We start from the raw sequence: 21,197 nt of genomic DNA, 5'->3' as shown, positions 1-21,197 counted from the left end.
TAAATTCCTCAAATTCTTATCAGAGAAAAAATGTTTTAATCCTTTTAATTTCTTGTTTTTTATTTTCTGATTATTCAATAAATCAATTAACATGTATTAATTTTTTTCTGGTATCAGATACATGGTTATATGTAGGATGAAAAAATAAATAGGATATAGGAAAGACACAAATTTTGAAAGATTCCTCTACAGCATGATTAATGCTGTAAATTATGTATAAGCACAGTGCTGTGGGTGCACTTAGTATGTGATGGTCCCTATGCCTTGAAGGATGATGGAATGGGGGTGGGTTTGCAAGCAGAAGCTGAGGATAGTATTATGAGTAGAAGGAAGGGCTCATGAAAAAGCTTGGACATCAGGAAGTACTATTTGGAGATAAGCAAGTACTTTTCTTTTACTCTGCTGTTAGGTGAATGTAGGAGGACTGCTGCAAATGAAGCTGTTAAATGAAACTGTGGGAGGAAGAGTCTGTGTGCCTAGCTAACGAGTCTGGAATTATACTGTGTGTGATAGGAAACCATTGAACATAATAAACCAGAGTTTGGTGGGATCAAATCTGTTTTTCAGTGATAATTCTGCCCGTAGTGGGAAGAATGGACTAGTGGTGGGAAAAGTTGATAGCACAGTGAACATTTAGGGAACTGTTGAGTTCAGAGGAATTAGAGGAGCTCGAACTAAAGTAATGGCAGGGGGAGCAGAAAAGGATGGATTGAAGAGATGAAACCTTTTCTATAATAAATAATGCTTATGGGGACTAATGTTAATGATGAGAATATCTTGTCATACCACATTTTTAAAGAATTATGTGTTCTTTCATATCCATTGTCTCACATATCATCATAGCACATAGTGATAGACAGGTATTATTTCCACTTTAGTCTGTAAAACTAAAGAGGCTTACCATTAAAGCCAGATGGACTCAGGATGTTATAGATTCTGGACAGATACCTAGAAGGCATAGACAGCTTTCTTGGGGTTTATATGACAAATGGATAAGGAAATGTATATGGCAAAGAAAAATTCTCTGTTTGGGAAGATGGAGTAGATGCTAGTTAAAAGAGATAGGAAAGAAGTGATTACATACAATTATAGAGTGGTGAAAACTCTTTTTGCCCATGTTTTAGTCTGTTCAGGCTGCTATAACAAAAATACCATAGACTGGGTGGCTTAACAACAAATATTAAACAAGAAATATTTGTTTCTCACAGTTCTGGAGGCTGGGAAGTCCAGGATCAAGGCACCTGCAGATTCGGTGTCTGATGAGGACTTGCTTCCCGGTTCATAGATAGCCATATTATAGCTGCGTCCTCACATGACAGAAGGGGTGAGAGAGCTTTCTGAGGTCTCTTTATAAGGACGCTAATCCCATTCACGAGGGCTCCACCCCATGACCTAATCTTCTCCTGAAGACCCCACCTCCTAAGACCATCAAATTAGGGGTTAGGATTTCAATTTTTCAGGGACACAAACATTCAGTTCATAACAACTCACCTCTCCCATCACAGCAAATTCCATTGCCATTCCCTAGAAGGTACATTAAGGGTTCATGTTAGGACAAGACGAGGAGAAGCTAGAGATTATGTTGGAAATTTTGAAAGCATCTGTAAAAAATGAGTCATCACTGACATTTCCGCTTCACCATATCAAGATTTTTCACCACACCTATTTGATGGCACCAAAAAAGCCAACATGAAAATATACATTTATCAGGTAAATCAGGCAGAAATTGTTCGATTTTCCAAAGAATCTTATCTTTACAAAAAGGCTCATTGGATGGTGTTTGTAAAGTTGCAGTCTCCTGAGGATATTAAAGTAGTGTTCCATCTCAGGAACTTCAACTTGTGGCACAGAAGTGTTTCTGAAATTTTAGGTGAAATCCCAGAGCACTCATGTGTGTATAGTTTAAAAGAGAAATTACTTTGGTTTGCTCTAAGCAAGGGGTGTGAAAAGAGCAATTCCACAGCTTTAAGACATTGGACTAAAAACGTTCTCAGAAAGCCGGCTAGATAAGAAATCTTTCAACTTAAAGCTTATTTTATTGAAATAATTTTTTCAAAGCCAAGTTTATTTAACTTTTTGTTTTTTTAATATTTGGGAACTAGGTTACAACTGGATTACGGTGAAGTTTATGATTTTACTGATTTTTCATAAGGGTCAGACAGTACTAAACTAATCTCTGCCGGATTATGACTAACTGGCAGTTAAATATAAATATTTCTAAGCCCTTTTTTGAAGAAGAGGAGAGTCTATCCCTTATTCTAGAGATTGTGAACAAAATAAAATCTGATACTTGATTTTAACAGATTCTTAATTAGGACTCTCTGATCATAACGTTCTTGTATCTGTTACTAACTTCAATTTGTTGTTCTAGTTGAACATTAATAGCAAATATAATAAATATTATGATTTTAAAGAATGAGTCCTTGTTTCTTCATGTTGTATACTCATTATTTTGAGATTTTTGGAGTCACATCTGTTTTTCTCTGAACCACACTTTGATTATATGACTATATTTCCTAGAGCTATTGCAAATTAATCGTTTTTTGTTATGCTCCTTCTTTTATAAGAAGTATTGGTTTAACTAGCCACATACAAACAGAAGTTTATTCTGAGGATTAACTTTCATGTGAATAAATGCCTCCTAGTTCAGTCTTTTAAATTACGTCTCTTAGAGGAAAGCAAGCTAGCCTCAGACTGTTTTTTCTTCAAGAATTTAAAATGAACTGTTTGTATATAATAACATAGAGAAGTTTGTAAATGCCTGAAGAGAAGGACTGTATCTTACATGTTTTTGTAGTCCTCGCAGCCTTACATATTGCCAATTAATCCATGCTTATGCACGGTTTGAAGAACATAAAGTTATAAAGAAAAAACAGATAAGTTATTTGCTTTCAGAGACTATGGAAGGATCATCTCTAAATTAGAAATATTCTTAAAATAAGGACAGATAGACATTTTCCTGTCCCCCTGCCTCCCTGTCCCCGCCCTCACCCAGGGCGTGCTCCTAGGGGCACATATGCCTTTGTGCATTGTATCTGCTGTTTTTATACAAATGAAGAGAAGCAGGCTCAGACCTGCTGAATGCTGGAAACCGTACAATCATTTCCAGTCACTATTTCCTCTTTCCTAATTCTTTCATGCTTTTAAAACATGAAGTTATCTTACATACCATTTTACACTTTAACTAAAGTTGTTCAGTTCAACATTTATGCAGGCCCTAAGGTGTCAGCTGGTGTGTTAGATGGCGATGTTATTAAAATGCATAGGGCGCCGTCTTTGCTCCTGTGAAGGTCTCAGCGTGTTGGGACCACAAACATGTTAACTGAAGCCATTCAGTGTGACAGGTGCTGTTATATAGATAGGATGAGAGTGCCTTAGAGGGACAAAGGTAGAAGTGGTTGTTTCTTCCCAGGGGGTCAGAGACGCCTTCACAGGGGTAGTGGCACTCGATCAGAGTTGACATGATGGGAGATTTCAAGACAGGCAAACTGAGGAGAGGACATGAGGGCAGAGGGAGGAGCAGGGCAAGGGCAGGTGATGGCGTTGGAGAGCATTATGCAGGGGCGTTCTATGATACATATACAAGTTTGGACTTTGTGCTGCAGGCAAAGAGAAATAACGAATGGCTTTAAGCTGTGGCATAATATAACCAGGTTTTCATTTTAGAAAATTACTCTCATAACCTCGTGGAGAATGAAGTAGGTTATTTACACTTTCTTAAAACAGTGCTTATGGAACACATATAGACCAAAGATGAAGTTTTCTTCCTCATTGCCTTAAAAAGAACTTTACAAAAATCCCAATACACCCACTTCTGTAATTTGAATTGCCAAATAATTTGTTCTTTGGATAAGTTATATTTTTATAGCTTTTCAATACTTTGGGTTTAAGACTTACAGACTCTCTGCCCGGGGTAACATCAGATGCTACACAGTGCAACACCATAGCTCACCAAGTAACGCTTCCTGATACCCCTTTCTCTCTCTCTTTTGCATCTAGTTGCCCAAGCCAAATGCTTAGATTTTTCCTTGGTTCTTTTCTCTCTCTCGCCCTTCACATCTATTAGCAGGTCCAGTGGATTCGTCCTCCACAATAACATCTCAAATTCCTCAACTTATGCTTGTCTCAGTGAGGCTGCAACCTTGGTTCGAGCTTCTGGTGCCTCTCAGACTCCTGCAGCAGCCTCCCAGTCGACCCTCCATTTCCTTTCTCACTGATTTCCCCATTCTCACTCTCCTGCTTCAAACATTTCACTAGCTTTTTGCACTTAGCGTAAAAAGCAAGCTCCCTGTTGTGGCCAGCATCTCCTGGCTCTTGTCTCCCTTAACCTCATCTCTTGACTCTCCTACTCCAGCTGTTATTTGCCCTCACAGTGGCCTGCAAGCACTTCTTCACTTCTTCCAAGAAGCTCTTATAATTTAGTGCCTGGCAAATACTCCATGAACTTAATAGCATAATGATATCATAATAATAACACTTTTCTGCCATTTATTGAATGTTTTCTGTAACCCAGACAGTGTGCTAAGTGCTCTCCAGGCATTATCTTATTATTAAATTGGAAGCAACAAGCTTGTGAAGTTGATATTATTATTCCCATATTTTAAGAGAGGCAACTGGGTACACAGAGAGCTGAAGAACTTGCCCGGGTTTATATTGTTAGTGTGTGATGGAGCCTGACTTGAAGTCTGTCTGTCTGACTGTAAATTGGGCTCTTTGGTACTGAAGTTTCAAAAGTATTTTGTTATTATCATTTGAAGTATTTTGTTATCATTACATTTTAATGATCTCGCAACAATTCCTGGAAGACAATCTGGGAGCAAGCTCTAGAAAAAAATCTCTTATTGAATTGAAAGTAAACCTTAATATGGCCTAACTGCCTTATTGGAGACAACAAACCTTTCTCAATATTTCATGTCTTGTTGATAATAAAAGACAGTGTAGTGTAAAAGTTGGGAATAAACGCTGGAGTCAAACAGACATGGGTTTAATCTCAGCATCTGCTATTCATTCATATAGGTCTTAATATGATATGTGCCAGATAATGTTCTAGACACTTGAGATGCATCAGTTTGCAATCCAGTGGGATGGATTTAAAATTTTGGTTCTATAAGCTGTTTTTGTCTTGGATGCTCACTATAGCATTACTGCACTTCAGTGAATTCACTATAAATGTGATCCATCTTGGACCCCAGCCTAAGGGGATCTATTTGAGTCAGTCCCATGATATGTCTCCTAAGGACAGTCTCATAGCAAGGCTGTAAGTTTAGTTTACTGTAAATGTAGTTTCCTTCTTCCATTCCAGTTAAAATGAAACATTAACCTTATTAGATTTAGTAAACTCAGGGACCTTATATCCTAATAGGGGTAGCACAATAAACATAATAAATAGGTAAATTACATTATATGTTAGAAGATGGACACTACTTTGTGTGGGAGTAAATAAGATCAGGATGGGGGAAAATATGGAGAGCATGTTGTAGTATTGAATAGGAGGGCAATGAGGTGGGTCTCATTGAGAAGGTCAGAGACTTGAAGTGGGTGAAGGAGTTGATCAGATGAATATCTGAGGGAAGAGCAGTCCAGCAGAAGAGAATGGGTAGTGTCCAGACCTAAGGGAGGCGCACGCATGCCTTCTTAAAAGCAACGCACCATTGTAGTTGAGGGGACCAAGCAGGGGAGAGATACCAGATGAAGTCAGAGGGATTCCAAGTATTTTGTTGGTGATGATGAAATGAACTTGTTTACATAAAGCACTTAGCACAGGGTCTAGCCCAGAGTTGTGGAGCCCCTGCCCACCTCTTCCAGCCACCTCTTCTTCCTCTCCTTGCTGCTCCCCCTTGCAAACTCCACCCTGCATTTATAACCAAAAGCTCTTTGAAGATTCCCCAAATCTCCATGCTGTTTTAAACTTTCTACTTTTGCACACACCTAAAATACCCTTCTCCATCCCTTGTCATTCTGATAAACTCCTTCAAGACCCACCCTGGGCTCTCCTCTGGGAAGACTTCTTTGACTCCCTCTGAGGCAGAGGTCATGCTTCCTTCTCTGGACCACCGTGCACAGTGCTTTGAATATGTGTTTGTTACAATAACACGTAGCTAATGAGAACTGACTTACTATGTGCCATGCAAGAAGTCTTTTACATCTTTTTAATTTATTCCTCACCACAACCCTATAAGGTATGGCCTATTGTCATCCCCACCTTATTTATTTATTTATTTGTAAAGAATTTATTTGTAAGGAAGATTGTTGCTGAGCTAATATCTGTGCCAATCCTCCTCAATTTTTTTATGTGGGTTGCTGCCACAGCATGGCTTGATGAGCAGTGCTAGGTCCACGCCTGGGATCTCAACCCTGCGAACCCTGGACCACTGAAGCAGTGCACATGAACCCAACCACTATGCCACAGGGCTGGCCGCATGTCATCCCCATTTTATAGATGAATAAATAAAGACATGAAGAAATTTAGTAATGTGTCTAAGATCATCCAGCTGCTAAGTGGTGGCACCAGGAGTTGAACACAAGGTTTCTGGCTCCAGAGCCCATGCCTTTCTTAATCATTACGTTATTACACAACATGTACATTATGTGTATGCATCACACTGTGTTGCAGGTGTTAGTTTGTGTGCACGTCCTCCATACTGTTTGTGACTACTTGGAGAGCAGGGAACCGTGTCAAATTTCCCTTTGCTCTTTGGGGTTTGGCGCATGTGCTCCCTTGGTGGAATGGTGAGAAGAAAATATTCTCTCATGTAATTTGTAAGACATGGGAATTAATATTCAAAATGTTAATGATAGTGTGTCATTAGTTCTGAATTTTGTTTGGTTTCGGATTTCATTTTGATCATGTCATTGTGCTTCTGCTTCTCCCCAGACCAGTATTAAAGAGGGACAGCTGTTGAAGCAAACCAGTTCTTTCCAAAGGTGGAAGAAGCGATACTTCAAACTTCGAGGCCGCACACTCTATTATGCAAAGGACTCAAAGGTAATTCGAGAGAATCCTAGTTGTACGCACTTGAGCTTGTGGATGTTCTTTAAGCTGTTTTGGTCTTGGTGCTCGCTATAGCCTTACTGCTCCTCTGTGAATTCAGTATAAATGTGATCCATGTTGGACCAAATCCCAGGGTGTTCTATTTTAGTCCGTTTTGTGCCATGTTCCCTAAGGATAATCTTATAGGAAGGTTTTAGTATAATTTGCTTTCTTTCTCTTTTCCTTCCAATTGAAATGAAGCATTAAGTGTAACTTTATTAGATATAATAAACTCAAAATTTGGGGTTTACCCGCCTTTCTTGCTACTTTTTACCTGATAGATGTTGCTCTGACTATGAGAGAGAGAATTGCTGTAGTTGCTAAGAATTCATGCTCTGGTTTCAGACAGAAGTTCATATTCCAGTTCCAGCACATTCTGGTGGAGTGGTGTGGACTGCAGGTGTTGATGAGAGGAGGCTTAAGTGAGAAAATGCCCATGAAGCACTTAAATAATGCCTAATACAAAATAATCACTCAGTTATGCTAGCGGATAAGAATAAAAATCGTAGTGAAATAAAATCAAGGCTCTAAATAATTTTTATATAACAGTTGAATAAGAAGAAAATGATGTAGTTTTGAGAGAAAAATTTTGTAATGATGAGGTTCCATTTAAAACTGATGTTTTAATATTCCTTTAAAAATAAACATTGAAATTTCTTACTACTGTGCCAGTTGAATAGATAATTTCCATATTTAAAAATCTATGTTCCTCATATAACTATTATGGTTATATGCCAAGAGGTAAAAACAAATAAACAAACAAACCTAATTCTTAGTTTATGCAGCTGTAGAAGTAATAACCAAATAAAATAATCATATTTTAAAAACCATTATGTTCAAGATTGTCCCTGATCTGGCTCCATCCTGACTTTTCACATTTATCTCCAGATAGCGCTGACCACTTGATCGCCTTCAGCCTTACCCCATGTTTCCCATCTCCAGGATGACTTTCTCTCTATCTCCACTTGAAGAAATTCCCTGTTTTCTTTAAGATCCCCCTCAGATAGTCTTTACTCCATCATTCACAAGAGAAAGAGTTTAAGTGTATTCTGCTGGAGAAATTATCTGTGACCTTCCGGAGCATTTCGTAGTATCTCTTCTCTTCCACCTTTAATAGTCTGTCTTACATTAAAATTAGTTGTGTCTACTTCATTTCCTGTGCTAGATTATAAGTTCTTTCTAGTCAGGGAACAAGTCATATAGTCAGATTGGTTGGATTGAAACAGAGTTTTATAAACCCTGGAGATCTTGGGGGAAGTGGAAGCTATCAGAGATGGGGGTCCCCTATTCTGTAGTTCTAAGGTGCATTTTTATCCCTGCTTTGCTACAAGAGCATTGAATGAGTGTGAACAATGACCAACTCACTAAAAGTGGGAAGGATACATTTATTGACTAGAATTTTCTAATCTCTAAATTGTTCACTTTTAAAGATTCCATTTCTATGGAGTTTTGACTACTAAAACTTTTTTTATTAAAACCGCTTTTAAGAGCACAAAAGAAACATAATCTTATGTTTGCCAAGCACATTTATCATCTCATTTGAACATATTCATAGATGAGGAAAATAAGGTTCAGAAAGTTCAGAAACTCGCCATGATCTGAGCCAGGACTAGTTTTTCTCATTTCTCACTTAGCAAATGTGGAAACAATGATGTTGCCTTTGCCTTCCTGGCAAAGATGTTACAGGGTTAGAGATATTGTGGGGGATGTGCGTGTATATGTGTGTATGTCACACACTTACGAGGTTCCCCATAGTTTATGCTTCTAGAGAGCCCAGAGCATTTTGCATTGAAGCAGTGTGCCAGGGGCTTCTTTAAAGCCCTTTTCAGCTTGGGATTTATGTGTTAGCTGTACTCTATGGTTTTACTCAGAGAATATCACTGACTTAAGTTTTTTTCGTTTTCTATTCCTAAATCCTGACATAGCTTCACAGTCATGACCTGATAGTAAAAAAAAAGCTATTGAGGAGCACTGAGTTAGGTTTTCATTTAATTTGTTTGTGTTCTTTTTCATTAACAGTCTCTGATATTTGATGAAGTTGACCTCTCCGATGCCAGTGTAGCTGAAGCAAGCACAAAAAATGCTAACAACAGCTTCACGGTACGGTTACATTCTGCTAACTCCCTGCTCAAAAGTTACTGAAGGAGCTTTCCTGAGCATGAACAGAAGGCCATCTTGTTACCAACTGTGTGCCAACTTATGTGTGTTGGGGTTCTTGCTAACACAGTAAACTTGCTAAGTGCATTATATTCTCCAACACCCAACACTATTCCTGATTGTTTGGGTCGATAAACCAATAATGTACTAAATGTATTTTTTGGAAAATATTTATGTTTTTTCCTTTCTAGAACTTTCAATTTTAATGCTTTAAGTTTTTCCTCTCTTTTAAATTTAATACTTTAACTAATTCCATTGTTCTTGAATATTCAAAAAGTTTGTTTTTTACTTTCAATCTTAAAATACTATTTTCTCCTGCGCTTCTGCTTTCACTCTGTTGCTGTAGTTCAGGCCTTCATTTCTTCTCAGTTAGGTAATCCATTTGGTAACTATTTAAGAGGTGTCCTCTGTTCCAGTTAGTTTTTTTCCAATTGCAAATCCCATTGCTTAAAAGACCTTTCTGGCTCCCTGTTGCCTGTCAACTTACATCTGTGACTCCATCTTAGAGTCTTGTGAAATCATGCCCCAGTGTTCTAGTGTTACTTATAATTATTTGTCCTTGTATACCTCACTCGTCAGTTTCTGTCTGTGCCTGTGCTTGTCCCATTCCTTCTGACTTGAATGACTCCTCTTCCAGCTAAAGCTGTTGAAATTCTACCAATTCTTTAAAGCTTATCTCAGATATATCATTCTTCTTCTACTTCTTTCATTCAAAAAAATATGAATTGAGTATCCACTATGTACCAGGTACTTGTGCTAAGCACAAAAGATTCAAAGATGAATAAATTGTATATATCACCTCCCTCAAGATACTCACAGTACAGTTCAGTGAAGTTCATCTGGGGTACTTTTTTTTTTTTAAAAAGATTTTATTTTTTTCCTTTTTCTCCCCAAAGCCCCCCGGTACATAGTTATATATTCTTCATTGTGGGTCCTTCTAGTTGTGGCATATGGGACGCTGCCTCAGCATGGTTTGATGAGCAGTGCCATGTCCGCACCCAGGATTGGAACCAACGAAACACTGGGCTGCCTGCAGCGGAGCGCGCGAACTTAACCACTTGGCCATAGGGCCAGCCCCCTGGGGTACTTTTTATAACTACATGTTCTCGGTCCTCTAAGATGCATAGCTCTTGCTGTGTTGTTGCCCCCATCTACACTCCCAGTCCCTACTCTAGGAAGCCACCACCGTTGACAGTCGTGTCCATCTTGCAGGCGTGCCAGGGCAGGGAAGACATACAGATAAACAAATACAGAGCAGTGCCATGACAGAGAGAAGCACTGGTAGGGGTTAGGGTGGGAGAGGAAGCAAATGAATTCAGATTTAGTCTTAGTGAGGTATGGACATGTGGGACGGTTCATGGGGTAAATATTCCTCCCCCTCCTCACTCCCCAGGGAGAGTTTAGTTCAAGGAGAAGAAAGCCAAGAATAGAATCCTGGGAAAATGTTAAAATTTAAGGTTTGACCAGTGAAGACTGAGAGAGAGCATTCTGAAGTATGGAAGGAGCATCAGGAGGCAGTGAAGTTATGAAAAGCCAGTGGAAGAGAGTTTCAAGACGGAAGTTGTTAAACATCAAATACTGTAGAGAGGTCAAGTCAAAGAAGAAATGAAAAGCGTGTGTTGAATTTGTTAACTTTGGTCACATTGCTATGTGTAGTTTCAGTGGCGAGGTGACATGTATTAGGCTGCCGTGCGAATGCAAGGGGGAAAGGCAGAGAAGCCAGGGTAGATTACTTTCCTAAAAGCTTGATGGTTAAAAGAAGAACAAGTATGGTGAGACGAATGTTCAGCCTGGAAGAGAGAGCTGTGGTTTTTTTGTTGTTGCTCTTTTGCTTTGTTTTTAAAATGGGTTTTGAGTGTGTCTATATGAAGAGAGGAAAGGTTTGTTAGAATCAAAAGTTGAAGCTTCAGGAGAGAGGGAATAATTGATGGAGCATGATTGCTGAGTAAGCTGAAGGGCACAGGAACCAGAGAACAGGTTAAGAGATTCACCTTGAACAGGAGACAGAAAGCTTATGGAAGTAGATGTGGGCAGGAAGTTCATGTATTTCAAACCCAAATACTACTATTTTCTCCATGAAATTGAAGACAGGGTTATCTGCTATGAGTAAGAGTTTAGGTGAGTTTGGAGTGGCTTCTATAGAAAATGAGAATTGAAACTGAACAGGTACCTGCAGAAAATTACTAGGTAGTAAATAGTGTCTACCAAATATTAGAGATCAAGTTGAATAATGTTCTTAATTCCTATGCCTATAGCATTTTGTTTACTATGGGGGTAAATAACCACAGCTGAATTGATCCAGGGTTGATGGTTTATAGGGCATATTAGACAGAAATATAAAAGGATTGCTGGATGTTTTAGGATCAATAACTTATCCATCTTTCTTCTCTGAGTTCTCAGTTTTTGAGAATGAAACACAAGCAGTAAGGGACAGCTTTATTAATGGCTGAACAGGATGCAGTAACCACTAAAAACAGAGCTTCTGATAAATTGTTGGAGGCTTAAGGCCAAAATCTTGCTTATTATTATTTCCTCCCAAGTAAAGGTGGGGTAGGGAGTGAACAATAGTCCTCTCCCCTCTAGGGAGACTGATGGAAGTGGGGGGAATAAAGGTTTACCCCAACAGGGATCTAGAGTGTAGTCTGAAAGAGGGTTCCAAAATTCCAGATTTGAAGGATGGAACAATTTGAGGTGAAGACAAGGTCTAGGGCATTGGAGTAGATAAAGATAAAGGGAACTGACAAGCTTGGGTGTGGGAGAGGTTATTCAAATCCTTTGTACAGCTCTTTCTTGGACCTCCAACTGCGTGCAATCTCTCTTGTACCTTTCTTATGGAAAGTACGATATTCTGCCCATTTAGTTAGGTACTTATGTTTATTATAACCTCCTTGAGAGCAGAGACTCTGTCATATCTTTTTAACCTCATAGTACCTTATACATAAGTATTTGTTGATTTAGTTAGTAAGATGAAAGTTTATTTTAGACATGAGAAAACTTTTTGTTGGAATATTTTCAAGAAATTTCTTCACTCAACTCAACATTATTTTTGAAGTTTTTTGGACTAAAGAATGAGGAGACTAAAATAAGAGATATGTTTTCAATCAGTAATTGACAATCCTCCCTATGTTTAAATATTTAAATATCCCGCCTTCCTGGATTGAGTGACTGCTACCGATGCTGTTATTCTGGCTAGTTCACGTCAGAGGTTAATGGAGTAGTTTGGTGGTGTTACAGCTGGAGAATTCAGGAATGATCAAATTCTGCTTCACTACAGGCACTCCTCCTCTCCTTGAAGTGTCTAAGGATGATATATTGACAAGGGGCAACAGTAAATGGAAAATCTATAATTAGTACACAGAAAATGGAAAAGCTGTGCTTTGCCCAGAAACCCAATGCCAAACTCTCTAGAGAAACAGGTTCTAGAGTGTGTGTTCTAGAGAGCAGGGCAGAAACTGACTTAACCTGGGAGGTTACTTAGCATCATTTCTACTTCATTCTCTTGGTTGTGAGCAAGTCACCAAGGCTGGCTGAGCTTCAAGGAAAGGGAACACAGACACTATGAGCATCAAAGGATTTGCGGATGTGGGTGAAACCTCCCTACCTGATGATGTCTTTTCCTGTCTTGCACAGGCCTATGTTCCCATTCCTGGAGTTAGTTATAGTCTTGTTTTTCTGATTGTCTTTATCACCTCAGGTGTTGTGTTAATTTTCTATTGCTTCATAACAAATTATTACAAACTTAGTGGCTTAAAACAACATCCATTTATTTTCTCACAGTTTCTGTTGGTTGGACAGCATGACTGGGTTCTTCTGCTCCAAGTCTCACAATGTTGAAATAAATAGATATGATAAATTGAAAAATATATATGTGTGCACATACACATACATATATACTTTTTAATTACCTTAAATCAGACTAATTTTGACCAGGGTTTGTGTTTTTGGTTTTACAAGTGTCTTCTTCAATAGGCAACAACGACGACGACAACAAAACCTACTAACGTTGAAAGCGTTTTCTGTGACATTAAGTGTCAGTGATGTGACCGGGGAATGAAAAGGACAATCCCTGGCAGCGTTATTGGCATTTTATAAGTCTTTAGGCTTAATTAATGTTCATCACAATTTATTCGTAGTTTAAGTTCTACCATGGCATTTTCAATGATTGGAAAATTGAGAATGCGTTCTTAATTTTTTTGTTCACTTTTTAATTGTTCATTTTCTTTATTTTATTGATATCTGTATGGCGTTTTGTTTTCATTTTAACATTTTTATCTTTAACGCACCTCTGTGTTTATGTGAATGTGTTCTTATATTAGAGAGAAAAATTCTCTTCTTCTTATATATGGCGAGAAGAATTATTTCTCCTTGGTTACACTGTGCCCCCCCAGGAAGGGGATCCCAGACCTCCTGATGTTTAATCCAGGGCTCTTTCTTTTCACACAGTATTCTTTACCTCTGGATAGTTTTTGCCTCCCCTCTCTTTCTTCCCACATCTCCTGCTCCCTGTGTCTCTTTCCCACTGATCACAATATATTCCCCAGCTTTTTTTGATTTATCCAGTTGCAGAGCTTCAACTATGAAGTCAAACAGCCTGGATTTGGGTCCTGGCTTGGTCGTGTTTGGTTACGTGACCTTGGACAAATTATTCAACCCCTCTGAATCCCAGTGTCCTCACCTGTATTGAGGGTAACAATGGTACCTGCCTCATAGGGTTATGAGGATTGAATTAAATGTGATGATGCCCTAAAATACCTTGCACAGTGATGAGCAGATGGAGTTTAATAAATGTTGGTGGCTATTGTTATTCTGAAGTTATCATCTCTCTATTTCCTTCACAAGTGACAGTATGTTGCCAGTTCTAAAAGTTTGGGAACTTTGAAGGAGAATATGAATGACCTTTATCTTGAGAAAACATTCCATCCTGCCTGTCTTTCAGAGAGGTAGTGAAGATTTATTTCCACTTTTACCTCAGATTAATAAGTGTTATTGGGAAAAGCAACCATTCTGTAATGAATGAAACTACAATCGTACCTTGTTAGGTAAATGGTATTTGCTAAAGAAGAGCCTTTTAATGATTTGAAAGTCGTCACAATCACGTGGTACATGTTAGGCTTTCAAAGTGTGCTGTTCAAATGACTCTCTTCTTTAAATTTTAATGAATATTAGGCTAACCCTTAAACAAATGAGTCATTGTTTCAAAGAAATTATTGTACTGTCCTTGTTAAAACTTATTATGGAAGTTTATAAGAAAGTGTGTCTTTTTTTTTTTAACTAGAGAGAAATACAGAGGTAATTCATTTGGTTTATTTACTCACCCTCAACATTTTTAGGGAGTGGTCTACAAGTGTGTGTGAAATCCCACCGTTTATTACACATCCGTGCTGGTTTATTCAGTCGTACGAAACGCAGATACCACGTGGTATCACTTATTTTTAGAACTAAATAAGCACTGCAACAAAGAGTCATTTTAGTTCATATGTTTAGGGTCACTTGCCGCAGTGGACATGACTGAAAGCTGATTAACGTTAGATTATGATTCTTCTGGTGAGATCTTAAAAAGTAGACATAAAAACAAACCAATAAAGAGAATATACTCTTACAGCACATAAAATGCTGAACATTGTGTATTCATTGTACAATTGAAATGAGCTGGCTGTGTGTTCGTGGGAGGGGAAAAATGTTCCTAAGAACTTATTTCTTTAATGTTTACCTTCTGTTTATTCTGTTTACCTCTTAGCTTCCTCTCTCATAACATAGTTCAGTTCATCCTCTCTCTTAAGAGAGATATCACGTCCTTTAACCCTAAGAAAGTGTCAGTTTACTTTTATCCATGAATATCTCAATGTTTAGTTACAAGGGAAGTAACCAAAAGTTATTTTCTTTTCATGTTATTAGTGAATGCATATCACACAACCCGTATTTAGATAATCACCTAAATAAATAATCACTTAGATAAATGAGTTGCCTACTTTATCTGATAGTATTTATGGTAACTACTATGTGCCTCTTCTAACTGCTTTATGCCTGATAGCTCCTTCAATTCTTTATATTAGTCCTATGAGGTAGATACTGTTATGCTCTCCATTTTATAGTTGAAGAATCTGAAACAGAGATCTTAATATCTAGTGTAAATAGCTAAAATCTGAACCCATCTGGGTTGTCTGACCTCACTGTGTACTCTTGACCACTCTGCTATCATGCCTCTTTATTGTGGAGTTTTAAATGAGTGTGGTTCAGATAGTATCCCTTTAATTGTATTTTACGTGTTCATTTTTGTGTCTTCTCTTCTCCAGGTCAACCATAGAGCCCTATGTTGTATTACCAGATGTACAGCAAGCACTTGCTGGTTGTGCTACAAATCTAGAATATTACATTTTATTTTGGGCACTACAATTTAAATAGAAATGTTGACTAAAGAGCTCACAGAGGAAGGGAACCAATATTGTAAAAAGATCTTGGAATCACGGCCTTGATTGACCTTAAAGGGCACTTTTTATTTTAAAGATTTGGGGAAATATGACATGTATTTTTAATATTTGAGGAATTACCATGTTTAAGAGACAGTGGACAGGTTTTGTGTTCCTGCAGTGTGCAGGACAAAGATCTGTGGTTGAATTCCTGGGGTAAAATTTCAACTCTGCATGAAAGAGAACTTTCTGACTTGAGTCATCTGATAGAACAGGCCCCTTGTGAGGTAATGGCTCCGCCCATTATTAGAAATCTCTAGTCATCTCAATCCCTGTGAACTGAAAGGAGGCTTCAAGGAGAGACATCTCAGAGCAGAGTCAGGTTCAGAGTGCTGATGTGAATTTCTCAAGGTTGGATGGCTAATAGCTGTGCACAACTAGTAGAGAATTTTGGGCCCTCACTTCTTTGGGTTTCTTGGAAGTAGGCAAGGTGGAGTGGACTTAGAGATTGCTGGTCACTATGCTGGATGCTTTACACACACTGTCTCGGTATTCCACACAGCAAGAGCTAAGTAACCATCCTTCAAGAATGCTGTTGGAGAGATCTCTGCATGGTGTGTGTATGTGGGAGGGGGTGGTGGGGAGATGGTAGAGGCTGAAACTTCCTTGCAAGCACGAAGACTATGTCTTCTTCACTGCTGAATCCCCAAGGCTAACACGGGGCCTAGGACAGAGAGGAAAGACAATAAATATTTGTTGAATGAATGAAGGAATGTGTCTTGTTGAATGAAGGAATGAATGCTATTTGTAAACTCTAGTTTTTCTTTGGGAGAAAAGTGTCATTTGAAGTTTTAGCTTAGAGAACACAGTTTCCTAATTTTCCCCCCATGATGTTGGATTATAATATACCCGTGAATATTTATATCCTTGTTGAAATCTTTATATCATGACTCAGTTTTTTTATTATTTTTTTTTAAAGATTTTATTTTTTCCTTTTTCTCCCCAAAGCTCCCCGGTACACAGCTGTATATTCTTCATTGTGGGTCCTTCTAGTTGTGGCATGTGGGATGCTGCCTCAGCGTGGTTTGATGAGCAGTGCCATGTCCGTGCCCAGGATTCGAACCAACGAAACACTGGGCCGCCTGCAGCGGAGCGCACGAACTTAACCACTCGACCACGGGGCCAGCCCCTCAGTTTTTTTTTTTTGAGGAAGATTAGCCCTGAACTAACTACTGCCAATCCTCCTCTTTTTGCTGAGGAAGACTGGCCCTGAGCTAACATCCGTGGCCATTTTCCTCTACTTTACATGTAGGATGCCTACCACAGCATGGCTTTTGCCAAGCGGTGCCATGTCTGCACCTGGGATCTGAACCGGCAACCCCGGGCTGCTGGGAAGCAGAACATGTGCACTTAACTGCTGCGCCACCGGGCTGGCCCCCTCAGATAGTTTTTATACCAACAATAAGCCTTACAAATATGATTCTTGCTTAGGGTTAATCATTGCAGTGGTCCCACGTAATTATTAGATACTTGATACTGGCAAACCTCATATTTTTTATTTATATGTTGGTTAAAATATTTTATAGCACTCTAAAATGATACCACATTAATGAAGTTTGAGTGGTTGTTTTGCCTTTTAAAATTGATTTATATGTAGATTAGATGTTTTTATATGAAAACTGATAACTTATAAGTTAAGTTTGAAATTTGTATTCTTTTTTTCTATAACTTAGACATCAGGCTTTTAGAAATGAAATAGCTTCTCATTGTTTTTGTGGGTATATCATTTTTTTTTCTTTTCATGTACGGATATAGCATCTTTTCCAAGAATATAACCAAGAGAAATACTTCTTAAAGTTATTTTGGGCTTCCTCAGAGCAAAGTCCTGGGAGATAAGAAGCCATTGGTCCTTGTGTAGCTAGACTGAAGTCTTGGAGTGGAAATAAGCTGTAGGTGGAAGAGCTGTGCCTTTGCCTCCACCTTCGCTTGTGCTCTTCCATGAACCTTTCCAATAGATTTCCTCAAGTCTCACCTTCACTAGTGACCTTCCCATAAGTCTTTCAAAGGGACTTTCTAAAGTAAGTCAAGAACCAGTGAGCATGTCCTTGAGTATTCTGGCAACTCTGGAGCTCTGGGAACCTGGGGCTTGCTTGCATAATCAGACCATGGGAGGAACAGCGCATAGATAGTTTCATCAAAGGATCTGTCATGGTGTGAATATTCACTATCGGTAGATTGGGAGTGACAGCTCATCATCTCAGAACCGTGTCCCTGGAGATCCAAGCAGGGTACCATGTTAAGTTGCTCTGCTTGGCATTAGCACTTTCCCCTTGCCCTGTCCTGGCGTTGCTGAAGATCCACGACTCGGCGAGAACATGGCACTTCTGGTCAGTGACCTGCAACCTGCTGCTTCCAGTACTTTTTCTACCTGCCTACGCTGTTGCACAGCAGCCCAGTCTCCACCTCATGCCCTACTTCCAGAACCTTCCCTGAGACAGTCATTCATTTATTCATTTAACAAATATTTATTGAGAGCTTGCTATATGTATCAGACATTGTGCTAGATTCTGGATATACAGTCATGAATAAGAAGAATTGAGTACCACATTTTAAAAATGTATTAAAGCTTCCAGGAATAGATCTCTGTTTTTACAATATGTGGCCTTGGAATAGTATTCTTGAGATACAGAAAACAAGGAACTGCCTCCCTGCTGGGACTGGAGACTGTGCCATCACAGGGGCCCATTACAGGTTATAGGAAAGAGAAGGGATTACACACCGTCTTACAGCTTAAGGCCCAGACCAGTCTTCCTCTATTTAGTATGTGGGATGCCACCACAGCATGGCCTCATGTATGGTGTGTAGGTCCGTGCCCTGGATCCAGACTCGTGAATCCTGGGCTGCCAAAGTGGAGTGGGCAAACTTAAGGACTACGTCACTGGGCCAACCCCAACCCATCTGTTGTTTCTAAAAAAATATTAAAATAATTTTGTTTGTCTTAAATGTTAAAATATGAAAACAGTACTAAGGAAAGCCTATTCTTCTACAAGATGTAAAGTTTTAAGGTGTTTGTAGTATAGATGAGGAAAATAAATGATTATTTATTTTTACAACCTCTTCAGTTTATTTTATAACCCACAAGAAAGAGTAATGAGCAAATAGCAGGTACTTTTTATCTTACATCTCACATTATTATCTCATTAAACCCATGAAGTAGTTATTCCTTCCCTTCAAATGAAGAGATGAGTTTCAGAGAACTTAATTTTGTAAATTTATATAGCTAACAAGTAGCATAGTTAATATTTAAGGCTTGTGCTCTTTCCATGAGAATGAATAGCATATTGGAATTTTCAAATCCCTATAATTATGAGTACAATAACAGTAACTGTCATTTTAAATAGGATTTACTTTAATGTTGCCATTCCTGGTGAATATTCATTACCTTACAAGTGAGAAGAAAGTTTATGTAGAACAGTGTACCAGCCAGCGATGATTAGAGTACTTGTTGTCGCACAATGTCAGTTCTTGTGGTGGTCATTAAGCTAATTATCTTTATTGGAAGAGAGAGGATTAGCAATTTGGAATGCCCTCTGCATTGTGACAAGTCTCAGGTAAGAATTTAATTTCTGACAGTGGTTTAAAAGAGATTTTCATCTGCCTTCAACATGTCTGTGGTCTCTGGACCCAGTTTAAACTTGGCCAAGACCAAATCTCAATGCATGAAGGCAAAGGTAGGTTTGTACTTACGGGAGACAAATTGCGATCTAGCCAACAATAGACAAATGAAGCCCGAAGCACGATTTTCCTGTTGACAACAGGTAGGTTGAGTGCCATCCAGTTGGAGGTTTTCGTGTTTTGTTGGTTGTCACAGAAAGAGACTTGCTGGTAGCCAATCTGAAGGCTTTTGGACAGTCCTGGCACTCGGTTTGTGTCAGCTGATCAGGGTTTATGAAGGGTTGGATAGCTGTCTTAGGATGCTTTCAGAAGCTTATGGTAAGCTGCCCCCACTGGTATGACACTCAAGGCAGAAATTGGTCTTTAAGTCTTGGAGAAAAACATCAGTATCGAGAAACTATTAAATAGAGTTGACCTCTTAGAGTAGAAGGCATGGCTATATGTAACCTGGCCCTTGACATCAGAACTTAATTAGGCCCCTTCCAGCAAGGTTGAGTGATCCAGACACTGGGTGTGGCCTAGTGACACGATCTGTCCGGATCAGCTGGTAGGATTTCTCGTCTCTGCAAATGGGATGCTTTGACCCACTTTACTAATGCTTTGTAATAATCTAGCAGCACAACACTGTTTCGTATGAGCATCTCATGGTAGGTCTCTACTGGGGTAGTAACTGGTATCACGTAGGCCTGCCACTGATATTTCAAGTGAGAAGAATTGTAGTATTCTATGTGTTGTCTGTCTGTCTGTTCTATATGTCTATATGTCTGTATGTTCTATATGTGTCGTGTTAATAAGGGTTGAGTATTTGCCCTCTCTGATCTGGTTTCTGCACAAACCTTAGCCATTTTCTTTTTCAGAGTTCCATCAATAAAGGAGTCTAACAATCATTAATTAATTTTTCACAGTTGCTCAACAATATTATTAGAGCTGCCTTTTATGTTAGGCTTATAATGTGAGAAAAGCTGTCAGGACAAAGCAGCTAAAACTTTTCTCTTGGGGACCTTTTGTAAGAATCCAGGGTTTTTTCTGTGCGTGTACAGGTGAAGTGTTGTTCGTGTGATGATGTTTTAGATAGTATCTCTTTTCAGCATAAGTTGAAGCATGCGCACCAGGAAGGACTGACATGACTATCCTCCCAATGACTGTTGAAAAACTTCTAAAAGATTTTAACCTGAGGTTTAACACAATATGATCAAGATACACACTTGACAGGATAGATTGTAAAGAAAGATTTTTCAAGTCTTTAGATTCATCAATGCCTTCACTGCCCACGTCATCCAGAATTAGCGGGGGTAGTGAAATGTACTGTTCACAAGTGAAAAGACATATGTACAAGGATATTTATTACACATTGTAAGTTCAAAAGATTGGAAACGATCCAAATGTGCAGTTAGAGACTGGTAGAAATGAGTTATGAAATATATCGCACAGTAGAATGTCATGCAACGATGAAAAAAATGAATCAGCTCTACATGTAACAGTACGCACTGAACTCCAAATTTTATTCAGTGGGAAAAGCCAGATCTGGAAGGGTATGCATGTATGTAAAATGTCACTCTGTGTGTGTATGTGTATGTGTGGACACGCATGCATTTAAAACTCAAAAGACCATATATTTGTTGTATGTGCAGAGAATATCTCTGGAGAGATACGCAGAAGTTGACAAATATTTATTTGCCTTCAGGAAGGGAACTCAGTAGCTGCGGGTAGGCTTAGGAGGGAAATATACTTTTCGTTCTAAATATATTTTGAATTTTTTCTCACAAATGTGTATTACCTATTCAGAAACTTTTAAAGTGCTACATAGGAGCCCCTTCTGGCAGCTTCCTATCAGATGCATTTGACAAGAGTGATGGATTTCCAGGAAGCCCGACTTGGACACTGCTACAGTGTCCAAGGAAACCATGATGAGGGTACACATCAGACTG

General features: G+C 38.8%; 1 protein-coding gene across 13 annotated transcripts in view; it reads left to right on the top strand.

Moving 5' to 3' along the window:
* DGKH (diacylglycerol kinase eta) overlaps nucleotides 1-21,197 on the top strand; it is a 175,313-nt gene that overhangs the window by 66,568 nt on the left and 87,548 nt on the right. For 8 of the 13 annotated variants that reach the window (XM_070578389.1, XM_070578387.1, XM_070578390.1 and 5 more), the window contains 2 exons: nucleotides 6,875-6,985; nucleotides 9,050-9,130. In XM_070578389.1, the coding sequence (XP_070434490.1) occupies nucleotides 6,875-6,985; nucleotides 9,050-9,130 (192 nt within the window). Of the gene's footprint in view, nucleotides 1-6,874; nucleotides 6,986-9,049; nucleotides 9,131-15,892; nucleotides 16,209-21,197 lie in introns of those variants that run through there. The other 5 variants (XM_070578400.1, XM_070578397.1, XM_070578393.1 and 2 more) reach the window with 5 other exon arrangements.

This window comes from Equus przewalskii, chromosome 16 (assembly GCF_037783145.1).
Source record: "Equus przewalskii isolate Varuska chromosome 16, EquPr2, whole genome shotgun sequence".
NCBI lineage: Eukaryota > Metazoa > Chordata > Mammalia > Perissodactyla > Equidae > Equus > Equus przewalskii.
This window is presented reverse-complemented; position numbering and strand designations above follow the sequence as displayed.